This window comes from Silurus aristotelis (genome assembly GCF_946808225.1).
Source record: "Silurus aristotelis genome assembly, chromosome: 6".
Lineage (NCBI taxonomy): Eukaryota > Metazoa > Chordata > Actinopteri > Siluriformes > Siluridae > Silurus > Silurus aristotelis.
In genome coordinates, this window is record NC_139579.1 from 24,533,090 (window position 1) to 24,559,052 (window position 25,963).

General features: G+C 37.3%; 2 protein-coding genes and 1 long non-coding RNA gene across 6 annotated transcripts; 1 reads left to right on the top strand and 2 right to left on the bottom strand.

The window, feature by feature from the left end:
* Window positions 1–64: 64 nt before the first annotated feature.
* On the bottom strand, window positions 65–14,577 carry lrrc74a (leucine rich repeat containing 74A). Of its 4 annotated transcripts, none has more exons than XM_083543931.1 (15): window positions 14,412–14,577; window positions 13,290–13,461; window positions 7,549–7,672; window positions 7,290–7,468; window positions 7,029–7,136; window positions 6,673–6,766; window positions 5,681–5,730; window positions 5,506–5,587; window positions 5,336–5,421; window positions 4,659–4,853; window positions 2,122–2,217; window positions 1,786–1,929; window positions 1,583–1,687; window positions 1,085–1,170; window positions 65–863 (listed from the first exon to the last, which is right to left on the bottom strand). In XM_083543931.1, the coding sequence occupies exons 3-15, from the start codon at window positions 7,646–7,648 to the stop codon at window positions 278–280; spliced, it is 1,911 nt and encodes a 636-aa protein (XP_083400057.1). In that variant the 5' UTR covers window positions 7,649–7,672; window positions 13,290–13,461; window positions 14,412–14,577; the 3' UTR covers window positions 65–277. The 4 variants fall into 4 exon arrangements, with proteins under 4 accessions (XP_083400057.1, XP_083400059.1, XP_083400058.1 ...); XM_083543933.1 differs by having other exon boundaries at window positions 7,290–7,465; window positions 14,412–14,522; XM_083543932.1 differs by lacking the exons at window positions 13,290–13,461; window positions 14,412–14,577 and having other exon boundaries at window positions 7,549–7,882.
* Window positions 11,734–25,201, top strand: angel1 (angel homolog 1). The gene is made up of 10 exons (XM_083543927.1): window positions 11,734–12,022; window positions 14,478–15,371; window positions 15,647–15,882; window positions 16,075–16,144; window positions 16,686–17,122; window positions 17,595–17,727; window positions 22,089–22,199; window positions 23,413–23,443; window positions 23,568–23,734; window positions 24,471–25,201. The coding sequence occupies exons 1-10, from the start codon at window positions 11,959–11,961 to the stop codon at window positions 24,608–24,610; spliced, it is 2,283 nt and encodes a 760-aa protein (XP_083400053.1). The 5' UTR covers window positions 11,734–11,958; the 3' UTR covers window positions 24,611–25,201.
* LOC310727487 lies at window positions 23,214–23,444 on the bottom strand. Its single transcript, XR_014534033.1, has 2 exons — window positions 23,387–23,444; window positions 23,214–23,349 (listed from the first exon to the last, which is right to left on the bottom strand). It is a non-coding gene; the product is annotated as an uncharacterized lncRNA (long non-coding RNA).
* Window positions 25,202–25,963: the final 762 nt, after the last annotated feature.

Here is a 25,963-nt window from a genome sequence, read left to right on the forward strand (position 1 = left end):
AACAAGATCATCCACTGCACCACTGTTCTGCCCCCCAAGTCTACTACTATGTCATAGATATAAATAACCATATGAAGAAAAGTTAATTTAATGTCATAATTTATACTTGTACACAATTATATAAAGCATTGTACATTTGTGTCACTTATTACACTATTACATATCTTGATACGGCTATACAGGCAAGATTCAGAAAAATACATGTATTTGTATATTAATCTCACTATATCTTTCTAAATGTAACATTCACATTACATTCTGTTGCGTAAATAACTTCTCAGCTTTTTATTTTTTTTTTACTTTTCTTTTTTTTCCTATTGGAAACTTTTTCAGTGAGTTGCTCAGGGTGTAATGCCGGTCTTGATCTGGTCAGGTTGTTGTCAGTGGGACTAAGTTTGTTGGTTGTTTCAGTTGGATTGGATATAGTGTTCATGCCCTGGGCTGATGCAGGTTTGGTTAGAGAAGGCAGAGAGCTGTGATTGATAATTAGGTTAGGTTGTGAGTAAGAGCGCATGGCTGGAGAACTCAGGGGCCTGGAGGATGCACAATTCCCTATTAAAGGAAATTGAACTTGCCCGCTGCTCATGTTGGTGACAGAGTAATGACTGCTGTTGGAAATGATGATGTGGTGCCAGGAACTAAGGGGGGTGGCTGAGAAGCGCTGTGGGCCGCTGCTAGAATCCTCTTTAATCCCTCCTGGTGACATGACTATGGAGGTACGAGGAGTAACGGCCTCGACAGCAGACTGAAAGGTCTTTAGGATGCGATCACTTTTCTGCTTCTCCTTCTTCTGGCGGGACTCTACTTTGCGCAGCTGGCGCCGGTGGTCCCGCATCATCTGCTTTCTTGTGTCTGCCAAGCCTCTGTAGGATGCCAACAAGAGGTGCTAATTAAGACAGTAGAGTTTCTTTTTCTGCATTATAACACAGTTATAATGGTTTAAACCCATGAAACATTTCTATCGGTAGATATGATATTGCAAATATTGCTAACTATGACTAGGCAAATACTACTAGAGTAAAACTAGAGCAAACATAATTAAAGAAATATGAAAAAACTGATTGCCTTCAAGAAATCATCGCACCTATAATCTACCATGCCTGTTCCCTCCCGGTCTAGTTTTTGGATGAGCTGTTCAAGCTGGATGCGATCCAGTGGAATGTTAGATTGCTGTAACAGAAAGGAACACCCTGCAAATAACCTTATAGTTATCCTTATAAGACCCTTACACACAAACAAGCAACTGGCAAATACATATTTATAATAATTTTACTCTGAATAAGGAATTAAAAGAAAATTTACTGATAGCTATTCAAAACAGTCTAAAGATGCCAAGATTATATGCTTAAATACTTTATGTATATGTTACGTATGTCATATTTTACATACGTTTTATATTTTATGAATACCAAACCTTTTTTTAACACCCTGAAGGTCTTCGGGTTTTTTGTTCAGATTTATACATGTACATAATTGATGCATGCAGAGATCAAAATATCGAATCAACTGTGAGTTTGATTTAGGTGTCCAAAACACTGCAAATGCATCAGCAAAATGTAATAACATGGACATGGTGTCATGCCTGCACAGCCTTTCTGAATTCTGAGACAGGAACATGCATTGTCCCATCTTTATCAATGTTGCGGAAGAAATCCCACAGGCGAAGCTTGCGCTGATCAAGATAATCCTGCATAATAACACATAAATGACATTTATAGTATATTTGTCTCATTTTTATAACTGCTTACACAGTCATTGCTGCATAAATAAACATTCCTTATGTACCTGAATGACTTTCATCGGGTCTCGCCTCTTCGGAGGCTTTTTGGCAAGAAATCCTCCAACGCCACCATAATGCACCTCTAAACCAAGGTGTTCTTGACACGTCAACTCCAGCAGCTGTACAAAGATTTCATTCACCAGCACATTCTAGCACACAAACAGAGCCATAAAGAGGTGTTTTAGTGGCATTGGTTATATGTGTGACAAACAGAACCAATGCATATTTTATCTAATAACCGTTTACATTGTGAAATGTTTAAAGAAACAAGAGATATAATAAAGGGGTTGGGTTGTGTTCTCTGGGTTGTCACTGTGTTTAATGTCGTACATGAGACTCACACATATGTTGATCTCCTCGAGAGCTGTTTTCAGAGAGTTCTTTATGACACTGATCAAAGCCAAGGCCCCTTCTACTGTTAGAGAATTATAAGCCAGCTGCAAGAAGGCACAACATTTACTTTTCAAACTGTATGGGACAAGTCAAATGAGTCACATTTAACAGCAAGTGCCTGATGGCTTTTATATATATATATATATATACATATATATATATATATATATATATATATATATATATATATATATATATATATATATATATATATATATATATAAAATATATATATATAAAAAAAATATATATATATATATATATATATATATATATATATATATATATATATATATATATATATATATATATATATATATATACACAGAGGAAAATAAGTATTTGAACACCCTGGTATTTTGCAAGTTTTCCACTTAGAAATCATGGAGGAGTCTGAAATTGTCATCGTAGGTGCATGTCCACTGTGAGAGGCATAAACTAAAAAAAAAAAAATCCAGAAATCACAATATATGATTTTCTAACTATTTATATGTATGATACAGCTGCAAATAAGTATTTAAACACCTGACAAAGTCAATGTTAATATTTGGTACAGTAGCCTTTGTTTGCAATTACAGAGGTCAAACATTTCCTGTAGTTTTTCACCAGGTTACTGTTGGTAATACACTAAGACGACATGGTTTGAAATCATGCATGGCACGGAAGGTTCCCCTGCTTAAACCAGCACATGTCCAGGCACTTCTTAAGTTTGCCAATGACCATTTGGATGATCCAGAGGAGTCATGGGAGAAAGTCATGTGGTCAGATGAGACCAAAATAGAACTTTTGGGTCATAATTCCACTAAATGTGTTTGGAGGAAGAAGAATGATGAGTACCATCCCAAGAACACCATCCCTACTGTGAAGCATGGGGGTGGTAGCATCATGTTTTGGGGGTGTTTTCCTGCACATGGGACAGGGCGACTGCACTGTATTAAGTAGAGGATGACCGGGGCCATGTATTGCGAGATTTTGGGGAACAACCTCCTTCCCTCAGTTAGAACATTGAAGATGGGTCGAGGCTGGGTCTTTCAACATGACAATGACCCGAAGCACACAGCCAGGATAACCAAGGAGTGGCTCTGTAAGAAGCATATTAAGGTTCTGGCGTGGCCTAGCCAGTCTCCAGACCTAAACCCAATAGAGAATCTTTGGAGGGAGCTCAAACTCCGTGTTTCTCAGCGACAGGCCAGAAACCTGACTGCTCTAGAGAAGATCTGTGTGGAGGAGTGGGCCAAAATCCCTCCTGCAGTGTGTGCAAACCTGGTGAAAAACTACAGGAAACGTTTGACCTCTGTAATTGCAAACAAAGGCTACTGTACCAAATATTAACATTGACTTTCTCAGGTGTTCAAATACTTATTTGCAGCTGTATCATACAAATAAATAGTTAAAAAATCATACATTGTGATTTCTGGATTTTTTTTTTTTTTTAGATTATGTCTCTCACAGTGGACATGCACCTACGATGACAATTTCAGACCCCGCCATGATTTCTAAGTGGGAGAACTTGCAAAATAGCAGGGTGTTCAAATACTTATTTTTTTCCTCACTGTATATATAAGCCTGTATATATACTGTGGTGGAGATGCTCATTTGCAAACATCTACAGTTACATATTTTTTTAACCAGCTTAAAATATCACTGTTTAACCATTCTCTAGCTTCACATTTATTTCATTTGACATTTCATGAGCAGTTACAGTATTTATTTAATTTGTATTACATATTTAAAAAGAAAAACAGTTATTTGCTCTGCTATGACAATTTCTATTTTACTTATTTCTTTCGGCTTCTCCCGTTAGGGGTCGCCACAGCGGATCATCCGCATGTTTGATTTGGCACATGTTTTTACGCTGGATGCCCTTCCTAACGCAACCCTCCCCATTTATCCGGGCTTGGGACCGGCACTGTGAGTGGCTGGGGTTGGTTCCCTGACCGTGGATTGAACGCGGGCCGCAGCGGTGAGAGCGCAGCATCCTAACCACTAGACCACCAGGGACCCTTATTTATGGTCACTATTATTTTAGAATGATGTTAAAAAAAAGAAATGGTAATTTCTATTATTAGTTTTTTCTTACTTTCTGCTTTTTCCCATACAGTTTTTTCCCCTCTTTATACAGTTAACTTTTATGGAACGCACTTTAAACTGCTTCTTCGTCTTCCTATGATGATGATGATGATTATTATGATTAAGTTTACTGTGATTTGTTTATTTTGTTAACAACGTGTTTTTTTATAACTCTAATTATATTTGGGGTTTTTTGCTGTTTCCCATGAAGTGTTTATTCCCTCTTTCCAGCACTTTATACTATATTTTAATTTATGAATTGGCCTATATATAAAACATTGTTGTTGCTGTTTTTATTATTAGTTTAACTTTTTTCTTTTTCTTTTTGCTTTGCTTCTGCTTCTTCTTGTATTATTATATTACTTCTATTAATATTATTTTTATTATTTTAAAACTTAAACTGCTTCACACCCACCTTCAGTGTTCTGAGTGTGTCGTTGGTCTCAAGGCCTCTGCAAAGCATTCCTACTCCTTCATCGTTGATGCGGTTGTTACTGAGATCAAGGTACACTAAAGTGTTGTTGAATTTAAGAGCTTCACCCAAAGCCAGAGCACCTTCATTGCCAAAGCCATTCCAGGAGAGGTCTAAGTGTTTTAAAAACACATTAACCTGATGAAAAAAAAGTTAAAATTAAGACACTTTTTGTCTTACAGCATGAATTCCATTTCTCTATGAATAAGTGTGTCTGAGGTCTACATCTGAGACAGTTGATGAAGCCTTTTCAATACAATGCATTTAAAACTAAAATACAGAGTATATCAAACTATGTTAACTTTATTTTAATAAAACACATTGTTATTTAGATATCGTTCTTATCAGTTCTTATTAGGTAATTATTATACCATCAATTCTATACGTATTTGGACAGTAACACAATTTTTGTTACTTTTGCCTCCAAACATCACCACAATGAAGAATGAAGATGTGACTAAACAACCAAGCTTCAACTGGAACTATGAATTAGAAAATAAAAATTGCAGTAACTATTTGCAATTCACAAATATTTTTTATAATAACAGTCTCTTCATTGTCAGAGGCTCAACAGTAATTAGACAAACTACCATAATGATATAGATGCATATTTTACATACTTTAAGGCCAGCACAGAAAGCCACAGCACCCTTCATTCGCAGGTGATTCCAACTCAGATTAAGGACTTCCACACCCTCATTATTAGCTGCATCAATATAAAAAGAATTGTTTTTATCATATATATAATTTGTTTAATACACACCTCACACTTTTCCTGCATTTTATCTACCTAGCATTTGGCCGAAGTATTCACCCGCTCTTCCACAGAATTTATTGTTACTCAGGTCTAACTCTTTCACTCTGTAGTTGGTCTAAATAAAGAGATCAAAATCAGGACATTTGAAAGGAACAAGAATAATCTTTTTTTACTTACTTTTATATCAGTGGATTATTTTTCAACTTACTGTAAAAGCTTCTGCAAACCATTTGGCATCATCCTCTGAGAATTCATTTCCTATTTAGGAAGAAACAAAAGATCTGGTTTTTAAAAATTCTTATAAAAAGATATTGGATGTATAATTAGTAAATGAGCAACCATGATCATGATGCCATCTGTGTCTGACTGATTTAACATGTATAAATATATACAAATAAAATGGAAATCTGAAAGAAACACATTTATTTTGTCCCTCACTGCTAACTATATTTGGGATCAATTTTATAATAAGTATAAAATTAATGGAAATCTTCAGCACAGTTGAGCACATCCTAGCCCTAGATAACTAAATTTAACCAGAAATACTTCCATAATTTCCCAATTACTGGTTATGCAAAATCTAAAAATCAAAAAATTAGCATCCCCCTACTCATCTGTGGTACCAGGACACTTTTTGTCAGGGAACCACCTGCAACGCCCCCCCTCGGCACTCAGCACACTCGCAGCGCCTCGCCTTTATACTAATCACCTTGACCTGTATTTAATCTACACCCTTCCTTTATAAGGATCCTTTATTAATCTACACCCTTCCTTTTGCCTTTTTGTTTGTTTTGTGATTGTGTGGTTTGGTTTGTTCTGCTATTTTGACCAGGTCTCTCTTGAAAAAGAGATTCTATATCTCAATGAGACTAACCTGGTTAAATTAAATAAAAAAAATATTATCATACTGATGGAGGGGGTCAAATTAAAATTACAAAACAGTTATTCATATTATAGATTCGACATAAATTAGTGTTCCCTAATTCTTTGTGTCCTCAAATTTATTAGCATGGATGCTGGTCTAAATAGTAGTTAAACATTTTGTGTATTTTCAGAAATATTCCTCAAAAAAAAAAAAGGCCAGGGGATGAGTTAATACATTACATATAAATATTCATTTTGTTTTTAATATTAAAAAATGATGATTATTACTTAATTGATTTGGTACACCATTTATGAAATCATGGTTTTAAAAAGTACCAGAAAGCCTGATTGATTTGATGGACACGTTTTCCAACAGCATCTTTGTGACATGTTCAGCTCCTGCAGATTGAAGGTGATTATCAGAGAGATCCTACAGGAGAAAGTGAGGATCATTAAATCTGCAAACTCTACTGACCTCTAGTGCACAAACATGCATCTTGCACTCAAATACTGTGCATCATCTGACAAATCTTAATAATAATTCTTTAAAACAAATAACAAAAATAGATATATAAGTATTAATGGATGCTCCTAAACTACTATGATTATCAATTCTAAACAATGAAATGTTTAAAACCAGACCATAAAGTATGGGATTCTTAATAATATAGTAATAACCATAAAAAAGTTACCAAATTCTGAATAGTAAAATTGGCTTTCAGCATCTGCACAATATATCTTGCTCCCTCGGCCAGGAGAAAATTATCAGCCAATCCAAGCGTTGTTGTGTGCGTGTCAGTCTATTCAAAATACAAAGACACTTTTAGTAAATATGAATGGGTTTAGGACAGTTGCATTCCGTCATTTTTATTTAGAAGCCTTATGCATACAATATATCAGATTGTGCTCAACACCTGTTAACACTGGAGTAATCAAGTAATCATCTTCCTTACCACAAGAGCAATAGCTAGAGCTTTTCCCCCTAATGGGCCAAGGCCGTGGTGGTTGAGGTTAATGGTGACACAGCCAAGGTTTCTCAGGAAGTAGCTGACAGGAACAACACCTATCAGTTTACATGCTTGAAGGTACACCTCAGCTGTGGACATGTCTTTCACAACACTCTTTTCCTCTACTGAAAGTGAAAAGTTGTCTCATCATCTCATGAATATGTTTAAAATTTAGAAAAAAAACTGAATAGTTAAGTTTGTTTACCTTCAGTATCCGTATCCCACTCATCCTCTACTTCAGCTTCATAAGTGTCAACTCTCTCAACCAGGCTAAGAGAATTCAGTGCCAAGATGGACTCCTCCATATTACAATCTTCCAACCATATCCTCTATACATACAGTATACTCATATATAAAAAATAAACTTGCTCAAATACTTCCTCCAAATACTGATAGATTTTTCTCACTGCACAGAACCACATCTGATGATGTGTTCATGTCTTCTATGTTTCCTTAAGTGTAAGTTCAGAGTCTGCCTTAACAGCGGGGATACATCTGATATCTGTGCTACTTGTAGAATACCTTTCAATGCGAAGCCTATTGGCCCATGCCGTCATAAATTATTTATCATCTAAGCACAACGCAATCAATCATCAGATATCTAGAGGTGCAGTATTGCACAAGTAATTCTATCTATGTACAAGTCAGTTAATATGTGCATCTAAACTATTAAAATGATCTAATCACATCTTATGAATAAATATGAAATGAAATGGTATTAATTTTATACATTGTATTCTGCTAGAAACAAAAGATATCCAGCTGATAACAATCCTGTAGTACAGAAACTGTCACCGATAAACACAAAGTGTGTGATTAACACAGACTGCATGAAATAAAAAGATGTTGATCGTAAACTGTTGACTTGAAATTAAGTAGTGCATCACTGCTAAAGCTGATGCCATTGTTTATCAACACACCGTCATGTCAGTGCAATACTTATAATACTTATAATGATCCAATTTCCAAACCGTACCTGGGGGCTGTTGAACGCGAATCGCTCCTACATGTTATGAGTTATAGCTAAAAGCTGGGTGTTAAAATACAGTTAAATACTTTTAGTTAAATACTTTTGTTAAAAGTTCTTTAAAAAAGCAAGGGGTATTGAAATTTTACTAAAAGTGTCAAGGCAATGAAACGAGAAAAGGGTTCTTATTCTCGGGTGCAGTATTTCTTTTGTTGGTGATTGTTGTGAGAGAGAGAGAGACTGTAAGAAGATGCAGACTAAATGTATTTACTTAAGAGTACATAAAGGTTCCTTATGTTCTCCTTCCCGTGAATTTTATATAAACTAGCTGCTTCTGTTAATGTTCAAGTCGACAATGTCATGAAAAATAAAGAAAGAAATAACACGTGAATTACACCTACAAAGACACAGACAGACAGACAGACAGACAGACAGACAGACAGACAGACAGACAGACAGACAGACAGACAGACAGACAGACAGACAGATAGATAGATAGATAGATAGATAGATAGATAGATAGATAGATAGATAGATAGATAGATAGTATTAGATATTTGAGTGATTAATCTGTCAGTGTAAGATATGATAGACCTCCTAGAAGACACGCTATTTTATTCCCAGGTGTTACTTCTTTTTTGTTTGTTTGTTTTGTTTACTTTTTATTTATTACCCCCAATTATTAACTTATTTATAGATTATAGTTTCCCATAATTCGGTGAATGGCCGGTGGATGTCAATGCGTCCTCCATCTTGGTTCCCTGTAAACAAATGCAACTGATAGATTCTGTATGGAAATTGTGATGTGGTACAACAGTCCACCAAATATATTTGTAATATAGTATAAAGTAAGATGTAATAGAAAATAATATATGTGCAGTACTATAACTATTTGAAATATCTATAAATAACAATCAATAAAACAAATACAGTGCATGAAACAGTAATGAATAGCACATCATTCTAATAGATTGATGCAATATACAGTGAGGAAAATAAGTATTTGAACACCCTGCTATTTTGCAAGTTCTCCCACTTAGAAATCATGGAGGGGTCTGAAATTGTCATCGTAGGTGCATGTCCACTGTGAGAGACATAATCTAAAAAAAAAAATCCAGAACTCACAATATATGATTTTTAAACTATTTATTTGTATGATACAGCTGTAAATAAGTATTTGAACACCTGAGAAAGTCAATGTTAATATTTGGTACAGGAGCCTTTGTTTGCAATTACAGAGGTCAAACGTTTCCTGTAGTTTTTCACCAGGTCTGCACACACAGCAGGAGGGATTTTGGCCCACTTCTCCACACAGATCTTCTCTAGATCAGTCAGGTTTCTGGCTCCCTCCAAAGATTCTCTATTGGGTTTAGGTCTGGAGACTGGCTAAGGGCCAGAACCTTGATATGCTTCTTACAGAGCCACTCCTTGGTTATCCTGGCTGTGTGCTTCAGGTCATTGTCATGTTGGAAGACCCAGCCTCGACCCATCTTCAATGCTCTAACTGAGGGAAGGAGGTTGTTCCCCAAAATCTCGCAATACATGGCCCCGGTCATCCTCTCCTTAATACAGTGCAGTCGCCCTGTCCCATGTGCAGAAAAACACCCCCAAAGCATGATGCTACCACCCCCATGCTTCACAGTAGGGATGGTAATCTTGGGATGGTACTCATCATTCTTCTTCCTCCAAACAAGTTTAGTGGAATTATGACCCAAAAGTTCTATTTTGGTCTTATCTGACCACATGACTTTCTTCCATGACTCCTCTGGATCATCCAAATGGTCATTGGCAAACTTAAGACGTGCCTGGACATGTGCTGGTTTAAGCAGGGGAACCTTCCGGCCCATGCATGATTTCAAACCATGACGTCTTAGTGTATTACCAACAGTAACCTTGGAAACGGTGGTCCCAGCTCTTTTCAGGTAATTGACCAGCTCCTCCCGTGTAGTTCTGGGCTGATTTCTCACCTTCCTTAGGATCATTGAGACCCCACGAGGTGAGATCTTGCATGGAGCCCCAGTCCGAGGGAGATTTACAGTCATGTTTAGCTTCTTCCATTTTCTAATGATTGCGCCAACAGTGGACCTTTTTTCACCAAGCTGCTTGTCAATTTCCCCGTAGCCCTTTCCAGCCTTGTGGAGGTGTACAATTTTGTCTCTAGTGTCTTTGGACAGCTCTTTGGTCTTGGCCATGTTAGTAGTTGGATTCTTACTGATTGTATGGGGTGGACAGGTGTCTTTATGCAGCTAACGACCTCAAACAGGTGCATCTAATTTAGGATAATAAATGTAGTGGAGGTGGACATTTTAAAGGCAGACTAACAGGTCTTTGAGGGTCAGAATTCTAGCTGATATACAGGTGTTCAAATACTTATTTGCAGCTGTATCATACAAATAAATAGTTTAAAAATCATACATTGTGATTTCTGGATTTTTTTTTTTAGATTATGTCTCTCACAGTGGACATGCACCTACGATGACAATTTCAGACCCCTCCATGATTTCTAAGTGGGAGAACTTGCAAAATAGCAGGGTGTTCAAATACTTATTTTCCTCACTGTATATAGTATGCTGTAGTATAGCAAATAACATGTACGCATAATAATGTAATTATAGTATGTAAAATACTATAATTATAATAGATGAATAATAACTAATAGAACATGGAACAAGTGCAGAATGCAGGCGATAACATTTTTAATCAAATAGTGTGTTGTGAATAACAAAATAATATAGCATCAAAAATACTAGATTGATTATAGCAAATTGTATAATAATATTAATAATAATAATTAATAATAATAATAATAAAGGCTTTATAATCTATCATCATCTAAAATCGGTAATCCTTTGTAGGATTATTGCAATTTTCAATCTATTATTGTTAATCTATTAAATAATGAAATTTAATCTATTAAATTATATTTTTAATAGTCCTACTGTCGAGATTTTAAGTAACTGGAGATTTTTTAACACATAAAATAAACCTCTAACGTCTTATGGAAGTCATAAGAGGCTATGCATTATACATTTATTTTTATTTTTTCGACATGAGATTTTGTTTTTTTTTTGTTTTTCTTATTAGCAGGTCTTAATTTTCTCTTGCTCTCGACGTAACACAGTTTACTTTTTTTCTTGTCCACAGCTTAATTTTCTCGTGATCTCGACATTGTTTTACTGTGGTCACGAATTAATCTTCTCGTCCTCTCGACAAAACAAAACAAAACAAAACAAATTATGTTTTTCGTCATCACGACTTGATCTTCGCGTGGACGTGACAGCCTTAAACGGTTATGTCGAGATCAAGAGAAAACAATAAAAATGAAATATCAGAATGACCTATTCCCCTAGGACTTTTGTACTTTTCCGTGTATTATGCATAAAAACATGCTCTAACGGCAGCATCCTGTTTATTTGCCTTTGTTTACAGTGGACTCTCCAAGATGGCGGACGCGTTGACGTCCGATCCAGCGGCCAATGAGACGTCAATGGATTTTCTATGTCTATGGTCTGAAGGCCCTGTGTGTGGCTGTGTTATAAACGCAATGTGAATAGAAACTAGAAGTGTGCACTTTAATGAGCAGCGCCATAACAATCAGGACAGTGACATCATTAAAGTATTTTTCTCCCCTGAAATGGTAGTTGAACCATGATCGGGAGCCTTATTTATTATGGGCTCTACCCGCTCTCCCAGCTCTTCATTAAGCTCTCAGGTAAGCTCCGAGCTCCTCTGCGTGTCCGTGTGTCCCGGTCCTCACAGCTAGCTAGCTAGCTATAGCTCTGCATCACTCAGCTAGCAACACTGCTAACTTCCTTAAAGCTCGCACATTCCACAAAAAAAACATTGCCATTTAGTAAATACGTAAAGGAAATCACTTTATATAATGTCACAGTTTTATTACGCGCGCTTCGTCTCTCAGTAAAACAAGCGCTGAGCTCCATGCTAGTTTCATATCTATACAAGGCATATTGTAGGGCTGTGTTCCAAAATGGCGCCCTGTTTTCTTTGTCCGAGTGTACTCGGTATTGAATAAAATAACACCTGGACGCACTCGTTAGTGCACTACATGGCCAAAAGGGGGCGGATTTGTGATTCAGACCAAGTCTTGCGTAGCCACGAGTTGTTCTGCTTCTGCAGTGTTTATATCAGAGCTCCAACTTTTCCCTATTTAAATCCCATCAAAACAATATTGCCTGCAACTATAAATGCGTTCTTCTAAGGATTATATGAAAATGAAATTTGCACTATTTTCTCTCATTTATGATTTCATGCCATTCAACAATAAATATAAGAATAAATAGAAAACATGACTGTAATCTGCTTAACTAGTGCAGGTGTATCTTCAGTATAATCTGAATATAAATATGAATTTTAGTTAAATTTATTTTACAATTGAGTTTGACGACTAATACAGCTATTCCGTGACCTCTAATTTGAGACATGAAGCTGGGCCTCATTTCATTCAAAAGTTTTTCCATAGGCAATTTTTCCTATTTTTTTTTCATATATATGGCATAGCGGGTCAAATCAAAAGTCATCTTGGGGCAACATTTGCCCACTGGTCCTAGTCTGGGCATCTCTGATTTGAATAATCTGAGTGTCTTGTGTTCATGTTCAAGTTTTTAGTGTTTTTTTTAATGATATATTAAAATGCAATACAAAGAGACTGAACTGACACACATGTACACAAACAATTTACTATTTGCACTATTTGTGCTGTTGTTGCACAAAATTGCTGTTGTGGCAAAAAAAAAAAGAAAAACTTTGTGTACAATATTTTTTATTATACAGACAATTAATTTGCATTAAAAACACAGTGTCACAGTGTCTACTAATGATTCATTCATTTTGAATGAGTCTTTAATGTGACTCATAGGAACAAGTAGTCTCATAGAGAGATTTGTTCATGTTCTACTAGACACGCATGAGCCACGCGAAATCTCTAAGTTATGTACAGTAAACAGAATTGAGTATTTTACCACTTGACTCTTCTAGTCTGAGTCGCCCGTTCTTTTGTCAAACGACTCTTATCGACGACTCTCATAGACTCTCATATGCAGTGCTTTACACAGGAAACAGAATTGAGTAGTTCATTTCATGAGTCCTCTGGTCCGAGTCGCTAGTCCTTTTGTCACGTGACTCCCATACACACTGTAAAAGGATTAAAGGAACGAAAATAACTAAATAACTCAAAAAATGATTTGTACATTTTGATGAACGAGATTCAAAGAATCAAGTCATTAAAATGATCCGATCTTCCCATCATTAGTGTCTGCCATCTCACTGTCTTAGGTGGATTTTTATCTTTTTTTTTGTAAATGTGTGTGACTAAATGTCACACACATGCACATTTTCCTGTTGTGCCCAGTTAGTATAGTTTAGTTCTGTGTCTTGTGTTACTGTTTGTTCATTTATATCTTGTGTAGAACCTTAGTCCTGGGGGAAGAGTGTTTGGTTTTATTGTGTACTGTACTGTGTAGGAATGGAATGACAATAAAAGCTGACTTGACTTGACAGGCAGAAACAGGGTCAATTAAAACGAAATGACACCTAGAAGACACTCTATTACATTCTAGTATTTTAAGGGAACCTTATCTATTATGTAAAACATGCATATCATCATTTCTATTATTTATAAATATAAATGATTATTTTTATCGGCATGCATTACAGTGTGTGTGTGTATATATGTATATATATACACACACACACACACAAGATTTTATGTATAAAATAGATATTTATAATATAAATATGAATAATTTACATGAACCCCAGTTTAAAGCTTTGTTTTGATGTGTTATTTGCCTGGTCTATTAAACAATTTACATTTTAATTTAAATGTTCCATCTTGAAAAACAAAAAACACTGTAGACATGCATTACAAGTATCTATAATACATATTTTCTTAGTTTTCGAAGTTAACAATGAGGATCTGATGAAATGCCCATAAATTACATAGAACATTTTGTTTAAGAAAATATATTTTCCAATAAAATATATTTCCAGACTCAAAACAGTGAACAAATTACAAAAAACTATTTTTTGTTAAGCATTGGACTGAAAGTCATATGTGTGTATCTGATTTTCAGTTTATTTACCTATCTGAAGCAAAGAAAAGATTCTTGATGGAAACCGACTCATCTGCAATTGTCTCTTTTCTACAGAATCTTGGTGGAAGCGTCGTCCAGTGATCATTAATGGCACAACAGAGTGTGACGGTGGTGCAAATTCTTGCAGAAGGCTTACTGAACAACAGACTGCTTTGTTGGATCAGTGGTGCAATGCTGGAAATGAAGTTTCAGAGACCCCTACACACACTTGTCAAGAACGAAGAGAAGCTGAAGGACTGGTGGATAGCAGATCCCTTCTGCAGATCAGGGAGGTGGTAGTGGTGCAGAAGCGTGAGATAAAGGAGGACAAAGAGAAGATTCATTCAGTAGACCTGATGGAACAAGAATCAGAGCTGGAATGGGAGCTAGAATCAGAAAGGGCCAAAACCCAGGCTGATGACTGCTATTGGAGGTCTAGTTCTGAGGATGAAAATCAGGGATTGCAAGTGATGGCAACAGACACTGGAAGGGTCTGTTCAGCCAAGCCAGGAGGTGGGTTCTCAGGTCATAAACCATCTCTATCTAACGCACTGCCACGTGCTGGCTCTGATAACCATGACCTTCTAAACCGTCCACAAGAATCTCAAGTTTGCAGCAAAGGAAAAGAGTCATTTGAACCAACAGCAGGTAGCGCTGAAGAAAGTGGTAGTTATACAATACCAGGGCCATTGAATTATGGTCTGTTTACCAGTGAGAATGCATATGGTGATGACTCTGGCATGAGAGGAAGTGAAGCTCAGGTCAGCAGTGACAGTCTTTTGTATGACCTGAGTGCAATGCTATCAGACAACCCTGCACAGTCCTTTACTAATCACGCATGGCTCCAGCCTGCGCCTGCTGTTTGGCATTTTCCAGTAGGACAAGAACTGTCAGAGGTAGTATATCATCCTGTACCGTTCCCAGGCACAAGCTACTACCATGGGTTAAAAAAGAATACAAATTTCGAAGGTAATATTTCCATTTTATTCTTTCCTGGTAATTATTTATGCACTTAATTTCAATCTTCTATTTTGGCTTTTGACATTTTGACTTAAATGTTGAATTCAATAGTGGACTTATTCAGTGTTGCAGACCTGAATGGACCCTGATTTTTTATTTAATTTGTTTTATTTTGTCATTGGTAACATTACTCTTTAAATGCAGCCTACATATCGAACCAGTACATACGTTCCAATCATCCCAGTACATTTGTAGCATGACTAATGTTGTATTTTGTATCCTAGTGATATGGCGGGTATGGGAGGACTTCTGTCAATCCTCCATCCCCTGTACATCTTCCCACACAGCCTGTGTAGATTCTGGGACGAAGTTTGATTTTACAATTATGTCCTACAACATCTTGGCCCAGGATCTGCTTGAAGCTAACATAGAGCTGTATACACACTGCTCAGAGGATGTCCTAGCATGGGAAAACCGTATCCAGGACATTTTCAAAGAGCTGCAGACCTGGGAACCTGATGTGAGTTAAAGCTTAAAAATGATCATTCTTTTAAATTACAGATATATTATGGTACATAAAATATATTTCCAAACGAGGGTTGAAACAAGTTATTTATAAAAAATGAATAAAAAATAATGAATTAGTCAAGACAGAAAAACTGGACAATTTATTTTTTTTATTTTCTATTTCTGTGCGTTGTTTCACCCACAGATTATTTGTTTTCAAGAGGCACAAGAGAATCACTTTCATGAGCAGATATATCCAGCCCTGATTAAGATGGGTGAGAAAGTTTTTTTCCTTTCACATCATTTCCCTTCCTGCTGAATTTAATTAACTGTATTTAAATTATTATAAAAAACACATCAACAAGCGAAGCATTAGTATATATTTTGTATAGATTTTTTAAGATAACTATTATAATTCTGTTGATCTTAAGTGGTTTGCTATATAGTTGTGATAAACGCTATTAAACACATTTGGGATGAATTGGAACACTGATCGCACCCCAGACCTCCTCACCCTTCACCAGTACCTGACTTTACTAACACCCTTGTGGCCGAATGATCACAAAAAATCTTTCCTTAAGAGTGGAGTTTATTTTGACAGCAAATAGGGACTAAGTGTTAAATTGGATGTTCAAAAACCACATATGAATCTTATGGTGTGCTGTCCACAAACGTTTGTCCATACACTGTATATAGAAACCTGTAAGTATTCATTTCTGCTAATAAACAGCGTTCATAAAAGTTTGGTGTATAGTGTTTTGGAAAACAAGTCAACATGATGATTACATCACTAATCTCTCACGCTTTGCTCCCCAGGATATCACTGTATGTACAAGCGGCGCACAGGCAGCAAAACGGACGGCTGTGCGGTGTGTTACAAAGCTAATCGCTTTAAAATGCTCTCTGTGCGCCTGCTCGAATTCCAGCGTCACGACTCTGAACTGTTGGACCGGGACAATGTGGGCATAGTGCTGCTACTTCAGCCAACCACAGCACATGGTGAAGACACTAATTTCCCGCCCATCTGTGTGGCCAACACACACCTGCTGTTCAACCCCAGGAGGGGAGATGTGAAACTGGCCCAGCTAGCCATAGTGCTGGCAGAGATTGACAGCTTGGTCAAGCAGTGTAAGCTTAAAGGGCTTGAGTGTGAGATCATTCTGTGTGGAGACTTCAACTCCTTACCCAATATGCCCCTGTATCAGCTGATTGTCACGGGCAAACTCCACTACCACGGATTACCAAACTGGATGGTGCGTCTGAGTCCTTACACTTCCAGCTTTATCTAATTGTTCTAGCTTACAGTCTGTTCACATTAGGTACTGTGACTGAAAGTGTAATAACAAACACAATTCCCAACCTTCACTTCATCCTTTTTCTTGAAACACTCTTATTGAAGCCATGCCTTAATAACCAATCATTTTGCTATATGATTTAATACATGCTTCAGAACAGGGAGTTATTTTAATTACTTAATTCTGCCATGCATTGCACTTATATGGATCTATCCTTACTTGTTCAATTTCTCTTTTCATTTATCCAGACTTTTCCTATACATACAGAATAGCAAATTATATAACAAAGTGCAAGTCCAAATTTGTTAGGAGTGATATATACACTTCTCTACCAAGAATAGATGTTGAACAACTGGGCATAATAATAATAATAATAATAATAATAATAATAATAATAATAATAATAATAATAATTGTCATTTATTTGCAGGTGTCTGGTCAGGAGGACCTGTCCAACAAATCCCATCACAGGCGTCTCTATGCACCTTTGTGGCCTAACAGCTTGGGCATCAATGATAACTGTCAGTACTATGATGTCTGTAAGCCTCAAAGCAAAGATACAGGTCAGCAAATGTATATGTTTATATCTATTTATGTTGTATATCGTCTATTTGTGAACACCATTTTTGCTGTTCGTCCCTGTTATTCATTTAAACCACTGGGATGTGAAGTGAATAACATTGATTATCTTGTCACAATAGTACCTGTCAAGAGGTAGGATATATTAGATAGCAAGTAAACAGGCAGTTTCCAATGTTGATGTGTTGGAAGCAGGACAAATGGGAAAGGAGAAGGTTCTAAGTAACTGACAATTGCCAAAGATTGCCTGTCTGAGGTGATCGCATGGAAGGACAACTGCAGCATAACCTGCTGGAAAAGTAAATGCTGGCACTGAAAGACTGCTGTCAGAACATGCAGGGCATCTCAGCTTGATGGGTAGCTTTGGTCACACATTGGAGACCTATAAAATATAAAGAAGTTTGGTCACATATACAACGACCAGTCATAACAGTATGAGTGGTGAAGTGAATAACACTGATTATCTCTTCATCATGGTACCTGTTAGTTGGTGGGATTTATTAGGCAGCAAGTGAGCATTTTGTCCTCAAAGTTGATGTGTTAGAAGCAGGAAAAGTGGAGAGTTTGACAAGGGATAATTTGTGATGGCTAGTAGACTGGGTCAGAGCATCTCCAAAACTGCAACTCTTGTGAGGATTCCTGGTCTACAGTGCTCAGTATCTATCAAACAGAGTCCAAGGAAGGAACAGTGGTGAACCGGTGACAGGGTCATGAACTCAATGAGCCCAAGGCTCACTGATGCACGTGGGGAGTGAAGGCTGAACTGTGTGGTCTGATCCAACAGACGAGCTACTGTAGATCAAATTGCTGAAGAAGTTAATGCTGTTAATGCTGTTAATACTCAACAGGTCAGGCACTGTTTTGTACTGTTTGGCAGCAAAAGGGGGACCACCACAATATTAGGCAGATGGTCATAATGTTATGCCTGATTGTTGGCCATAAAATTTAGCCTGATGTGTAAATTACAGATAATTTGTTTTAGAATAGAATAGAATTCTTTATTGCAATTGCACAGGATAGAACAAAATTAAGTTTCAGTCCTTACAGTGCATAAAACAAAATATAATAAAGTATTAAAAATTTAAACATTAGTGATAAATTTATGAAGGTATTGCACATTGAAATATTCAGGTATTGTACATTCAAAGTCTATTATTGTATGAGGAAGGCAGGTGAGTCAGAGATGTATGTGAGGGTGGTGCAGGACATGTATGAGGACAGTGTGACATCAGTAAAGTTTGCAGTAGGAACGACAGACTAGTTCAAGGTGGAGGTTGACTGCATCAAGGATCGGCTTTAAGCCCGTTCCGGTTTGCAGTGGTGATGGACAAGTTGACGGACGAGGTCAGATAGGAGCCTCCGTGGACTATGATGTTTGCGGATGATATTGTGATTTGTGGTGAGAGTAGGGAGCAGGTTGAGAAGAGCCTGGAGAGGTGGGGGTATGCTCTGGAGAGAAGGGGTAATAGAGTAATAGAGAGTATGTTAGAGAAGTAAAGAAAAGAGTGCAGGCAGGGTGGAGTGGGTGGAGCAGGGTGGCAGGACTGATTTGTGATAGAAGAGTATCTGCAAGAGTGAAAGGAAAAGTTTATATGACTGTTTATATGTTTATATAGTTTATATGACTGCTATGTTGTATGGTTTAAAGACAGTTACATTGAGGAAAAAACAGGAGATGGAGCTGGAGGTAGCAGAGCTGAAGATGTTGAGGTTTTCGTTGGGAGTTACGAGGATGGACAAGATTAGAAATTAGTTTATTAGTATTAGTAGAGGAGGTTTTGGATGTGGTGAGGGAAGACATGCAGTTTGTTGGTTTGAAAGAGGCAGATGTAGAAGACGGGATATGGATGATCCGCTGAGGTGACCCCTAATGGGAGCAGCCAAAAGAAGAAGAAGACATTTAAAGTCTTTATACAGATTGTGGCTGGGAATAAATAAATATAAGGTAGAGGTCTGTGAAGTGTAAAGCAAATATGTGTAGTGCAAATAGTTCCAAGCATTCACTAAGGGTGATTCTTGATGTTTAGCTTTCTAATGACTCTGGGGTAAAAACTGTTCTTGAGTCTGTTTGTGATGTGATGGATCTAAAGCATTTACCCCAGGGTAGAAGGTCAACAGATGGTGTCCAGGGTGGGTTTGGTTTTTCAGGTTGTTGTTTGCTCTGCTGTCGCAGCGAGGGCTAATTAGTTCTTCCAGGAAGGGTAATAAGCAGCCTATGATTTTTTGGGAGGCGTTGATGATCCTTTAAAGGCCTTTCCTGTCTGCTGCGAAGCAACTGGTGTACCATACAGTGATACAGTACATTAGAATGCTCTCAATAGAGAAGGGATAGTAAGACAACAGCAGATCCTCTTGTAAGTTGTTTTTCTTAAGAATCTTTAGAAAGTGGAGCCGCTGTGGTGCCCTCTTTACCTATGCTGTAAAGTTCGCAGTCTAGGAAAGATCATAAGCAATATGTGTACCCAAGAACCTGAAAGTAAAGACCTTTTTCACACAGTCACCATTGATGTAGATCGGATCAGAAAAAGTGCTAATTCCCTTTTTTTCTGATTTCTGAATGTTTTCTGAACACCACTCTGACAGTTCTTGGACTTAATACCTGTATGCTGTTTCATCATCCTCTGAGATGAGACCAATCACAGTTGTGTCATCTGCAAACTTGATGTTGGTGGGATGCATTGATTCACAGTCCTGAGTGTAAATGGTATTAAGAATAGGACTCAACACACACCCCTGTAATTGTGGAGAGGTCTAACAGACTGTTGGTGATCTCTTAAAAAGTCTTAAATCCAGTGGCACATGGGTTGGAAAAGTCCATCAAGTTTTGCAATTAATCTGTTTGGAAAGACAGTATTGAAGGCAGAGCTGAAGTCTAGGAAAAGCATTCTCAAATGGTTCTCCTGATGTTCAAGGTAGCTTAGTGCACTTAGTGTATCGGAGTGAGTGCGACTGGGCGGTAGTCACCGAGGCCACAGGCAGTGGGATGATAGTGGCAGACTTGAGGCAGGGTGGTATGCTGTATGAGGACAAGGATAGGTTGAAGATCTGGGTAAAAACAGCAGAGAGCTGGTTTGCACATTCCTTCAGAACCCGTACTGTCACGCCGTCAACCAGCATTCTTTGGGTTTACTGCTTTGAGCACACGCCTAACTTCCTGTTCCTGCACTATGAGGATGTGGTTGTTGGAGACTGATGGAGATGTCATAACAATCTCTGCTGTTATTACTTCATAGCTCGCAAAGAAACAATTCCTGTGTCCTATTTGGAAGTACCAGGTCTTGTAGTTGGTTATGTGCTGAATACCTTGCCACACCTGTCCAGGTGTTTATCTATGAAGATGTCCCCATTTGTCCTCTCAAAACAGGCCTGCAACTGTGAGGATCCTCCTTCAGGCCAGATTTTAACAGTCATTGTGGTAGGTTGAGATTTTCTTCAGAGGTAGTTGTATGTTGGAGTTAGAGGCATGAAGAGGTGGTCTGACTGGCCTAGATGCAGTGATTGTATTGTTCTAAAACCATTTCTGATGTTTGAATAGACTTTGTCCAGCGTGATTTTCCTTCGAGTGGCACATTTAATGCTATGATATGAGCTGCTTTTGGATGGTTACTCTGCTGTAAACTAATAGCACTAAATAAGTTGGCTAATGTTATTCTAGCATTGCCATCTGGTGAGATGTTAACAGCTGTAACTATACAACGGTAAACTCGCACGGAAGGTAAAAGGGCCTGCGTTTAACAGTCATGTTTTACAAATTTGAGGAACAATGCATGTCTATAATGTTGGTGTCGTTACACCAGCTGTTATAAACATAAAGACACACACCCCCACCTTTCCTCTTACCGGAGTCTTTGTTTCTATCCCAACTAAATGCTGTGCCGTCCGCTAGCTCAATAGCTACATCTGGAATAAATGAGTGTAGCCATGTCTCTGTTATCAGCAGGATGCAACAATCCTCAAAAAGTTTGTTCGCAGTAATTTATAGCTTTATTTTGCACTTTTTGTTATTCATCGATCTGGCATTGGTGAGAAAAAAAAAAGAGCAAGATGGGCATAATAGGATGTTAGAGCGCAGGGTCAGCTATAACACAGCACCCCTGGAGCACAGAGGGCCTTGCTCAAGGGCCCAAAAGTGGCATGTTGGCAATACTGGAACCCCTTACGTTCCGATCAGTAACCCAGAGTCCTAACCTCTGAGGTACCACATCCCTGGCAGGTAGGCAGATTTTTGTCGAAGTATAAGCTCAAAGTATGATGAGTGATGAATTTTCTGATGTCTGTGTGCAGCTCCATTTAAAGGCATATGTGCTGTTGTGTGTGAGTGCAGCTATATTTATTCTCTCTACAGGGAAATTGCACTACAATCATGACTTCCTGCGGCAGCTGCGTTACTGTCCGGCAGCCTGTGTGCGGCCCCCTGACCTGGAGTTCATACCAGGTGTCACTGACAACACTCCAAGTAAATACAGAACCTATTTTTAATCCTTTTGATGCCAAGCGCCAAATGTGGAAGATGAGTAGTGTGACACTGACTGTTTTCTCAGCTTAGCTGAGTCATGAGACTCTACAATGGGTTCATCCGAGTTCAGTACAGTGATGTATAGAGCTACTCATTGGATGTGGTTATGCTTCTGCAAAACTTTCATGAGTCAACGTCTAAAGATAAATTACTGTAAAGCCCCTCTAGGATTGCAACATCATCATCTGAGAGAGACAGGGATAACATAATATTAGCTAAATGGATTATGATATTAATTTGTTTTTCCCAGAACAGACTCCACTTTTCTTAGAAGGCTTTCCATTAGATTTTGGAGCATGGCTGTTGTGATTTGTGCCCAATCACACACAAGGGCATTAAAGGTTGGGTGATAATTGCTGACAAAATGTTCATGGCAACAAAGGTCCTTCCACACAGACATTCCAAACAATGTTGTTGTTTTTTTTATCTTACTTTGTGCACAGGTTTGAGCCTTTTAGTTCCACTGATACTACAGTGTATAAAGGCATTCTTTCCTACTTTGTGGCAACAGTTTGTGGAAGATGCAGTATATGTAATATAATCTAGGATAAGCACTTGGCCATAAAATGTTGCACTTGATCGATTTTGAATGAAATTGTAAAGCAGAATCAAGCAAATCAATTTGTCAAACAAAAAACAGCTCAATTACAAAAAATGATTCATTTTGTAAGAAAACATTGAATATCAGCACACAGTGCACATTTCTCGCTACTTTCATTATTGACCGTTTTTTTTGTTAAGTAATTAAGTAGAAAGTGTACAATATTCATAACACTTTATGCCCCAATGATCCACAAGAGGTTGAATAGTTCACTGTGCAAAACGTTATTCAGATAAAGTCAGTGCAAAGTGAATCTAATGTAGGTCTTTCATGTCCCGGTGTCCTTCAGTGAATTGCCTTTCATTCCTGAGAAATTTCATGTCAGGGCTTTTTTTTTTTTTTTTTTTTTTACATTTTTATAACAATTAATTGTTTCATACACATTGCAGGAATATGAGCACATAATATACTGGATAGTTATCAGTCTTTTTATATTTTAGTGCACATTTTTGCATTTTGTAAACTTTATGTAAAGAGCATTTGCTTGTCCTTTAAAGCCTTAATACTTATGCTTTATATGTAAAACTTATCCATACATGTGCTCTGTTCCAGCTCCTGAAGAAACCCAGCCGTATCCCCCAAGGTGAAATTTTATTATCTTAAACTGGGATTGTTACGAGTAATATTATTTAATGTAGGGACACTGCATACGGAGGAAAAAAAAAGACTTTAATTAGTAACAGATGTTTTTGGTTCTGGTTTGACAGGCATTTCAGAAACACTATATGTCATGGCTTGAACCTAAGCTCTGTGTACAGCCAAAACATATCAGACACTGACCACTGTGCAGTCACCACTCTGCACTCACATGGAGCTACCATGGTCGACTACATCTTCTACTCTACAAGAAAAGGGCCTGCTTGGGCTTGTGATGGTAAGTCACAGGAAGCTCGATTATAATCTCATTTTAAATCAGTGAAGTGGAATGTTCACACAGATGATGCATATGAAGACAAATGATCCATTTATTAGCTAGCGTATCAAATAAGTTACAGTTTGCTTCAGTCTTTGCATTACGTTTGCTAATTTAAGGAATTTAAAACTGCTAGTGAATGTAATCATTTATCGTGAAATATTCAGCTTGTTAAGCACATTAATACAGGCCAAGGGAAATAAACTAATTTACAAATTCCCAGTGTGTGGAAAACAGTGTGCCCATTGACTTTATTCTTTCCTGCTCAGAAGAAGGTTTCAGAAGAAGCATCAGTTCTTTTAATGTGTTTACTCTCAGGATGATTTGCATGTCCCTGATTCTGAAAATGGCCCACTCCTGCTATTTAATATACTTCAAATTTGTAAAAAAAAAAAAAAAATGGCCTACTTTGCCCAATCTTTAGATCTTCAATCTTTGGATATAGACTACAGCCTTGTATAGCTTGGAGCTTTCTAGGTGAGATGTGAAGCCTGCCAATCAAAGAAACACTTGTGTGGGAGGGAACCCGAACACACACACACACACACACACACACACACACACACACACACACACACACACACACACACACACACACAAATAATGTAAAAAAAAATGTCCAGGCTACTCATTTGTCCACACTGGTGTATATGTGTAAGTTTGTTGATGGACTGTCTTATTCTTTGCCTATCTGCAGTCGAAGAAAAGAGAGGTCTCACGTTGCTTGGACGTCTTGCTCTGCTGTCTGAAGCTGACCTTTGGTTGCTGAATGGACTCCCAAATGAAGTATTCCCATCTGACCACCTCAGTCTGCTGGCCAAGTTTCAGCTCCGTTAAGCATTCAGGGTTCTAGCAAGTGTGACGAGTTCAAGTTACAAATTTTTATACGTTGCTGCAAAACAGTGCACTTTGTTCCAAGCCTACGCTTTGCTGTAATTTCCTTCTGGTCTTAATTAATAGATTTCATATTTTTCATTGTTTCATATATTTAAAGTCTGAGACAGGTGGTATAAGTTTTTTTTTGTTTTTTTCCCCCCATCAAAGATAATGGTTCTGAGAGTATTTTAAACCTTTCTTCCTGTTGATTAGTGACATTTCTAAAGCACATTTTAGGCACAAGGCATTTTTTTTTAATGTTTGCTGTTCATGACTCATAGGTTTGTCAACACCTTGTGTTCTTCAGGTTGTTTTAAAGCTTGAGTTACATTTACATACAGGGCATTATGTGAAATAATCCGTATTGAGAAGTTAAGCTGTGCACTTTTGTTGCCTAAACTGTTTGTTGTTTTTTTTGTTGTTTTTTTTAAACATGTTGAATGTACCTCAGTTTTGAGTTTTGATTTATATTTGAAATAATCTTTTGTTTGGAGCGGCTTTATATTCGTACAGTGGAAGGGAAAATAATAAATATCTTGCTAATAAAACGTATTATTGCTTGGCAGTGTTTTGTAAGCTTAAATAAAAAGTTTTATAGTTTTTTTTTTCTTTTTTTTTCCCAAAATAGATAGCAGTGATGACAGTTTTCTCTTCAACAGATTAACTTCCTGTTAATGTATTGATCTAGTAGATAGTTGCATAACCACAGGTTTTGATAACTGCTGTACATCCATGGTGCATAAAGTCAACTTTTGGCACCTAGAAACAGGTATTTCAGACACTGAATGATACATTTTTATGGCAAAATTTAAAAAGGTTTTGATGATCTGACTGTAACAGTACATACAGGTCATTTTAGATCATCTTTAGACTTTTTGGAGTTGGTAGTTTGCAGAAGCCCTTATCCAAATCAACTTACATTTATCTCAACGATACAGCTGAGCAGTTGTGGGATTAAGGGTCTTGCCCAGGGGCTCAGAAGTGGCAGCTTGGTGTGGCTGGGATTTGAACTTATGACCTTTGGAGCAAAAGATTAATACTTTCACCACTAAGCTATGACCTTCATTTTGGCAACTCTTAGATCTGTTTTAACAGTGGTCACTTCTGTGTTTTGGGGTTTTGTTGCCATTGTGAAACTTTTGAGATAATTTTTAGATTCTATAATTCACAACACTTCTTTATATGGTTTTCATATTTGGAATAGTCCATTTTACTTAATAATTCTAAAAAAGTAAAAAAAAGAAAATATATTTTAGAACAATGTGCAAATTGTCCACTTTAACCCCACAATACTATTATTTTAAACAGACCGCT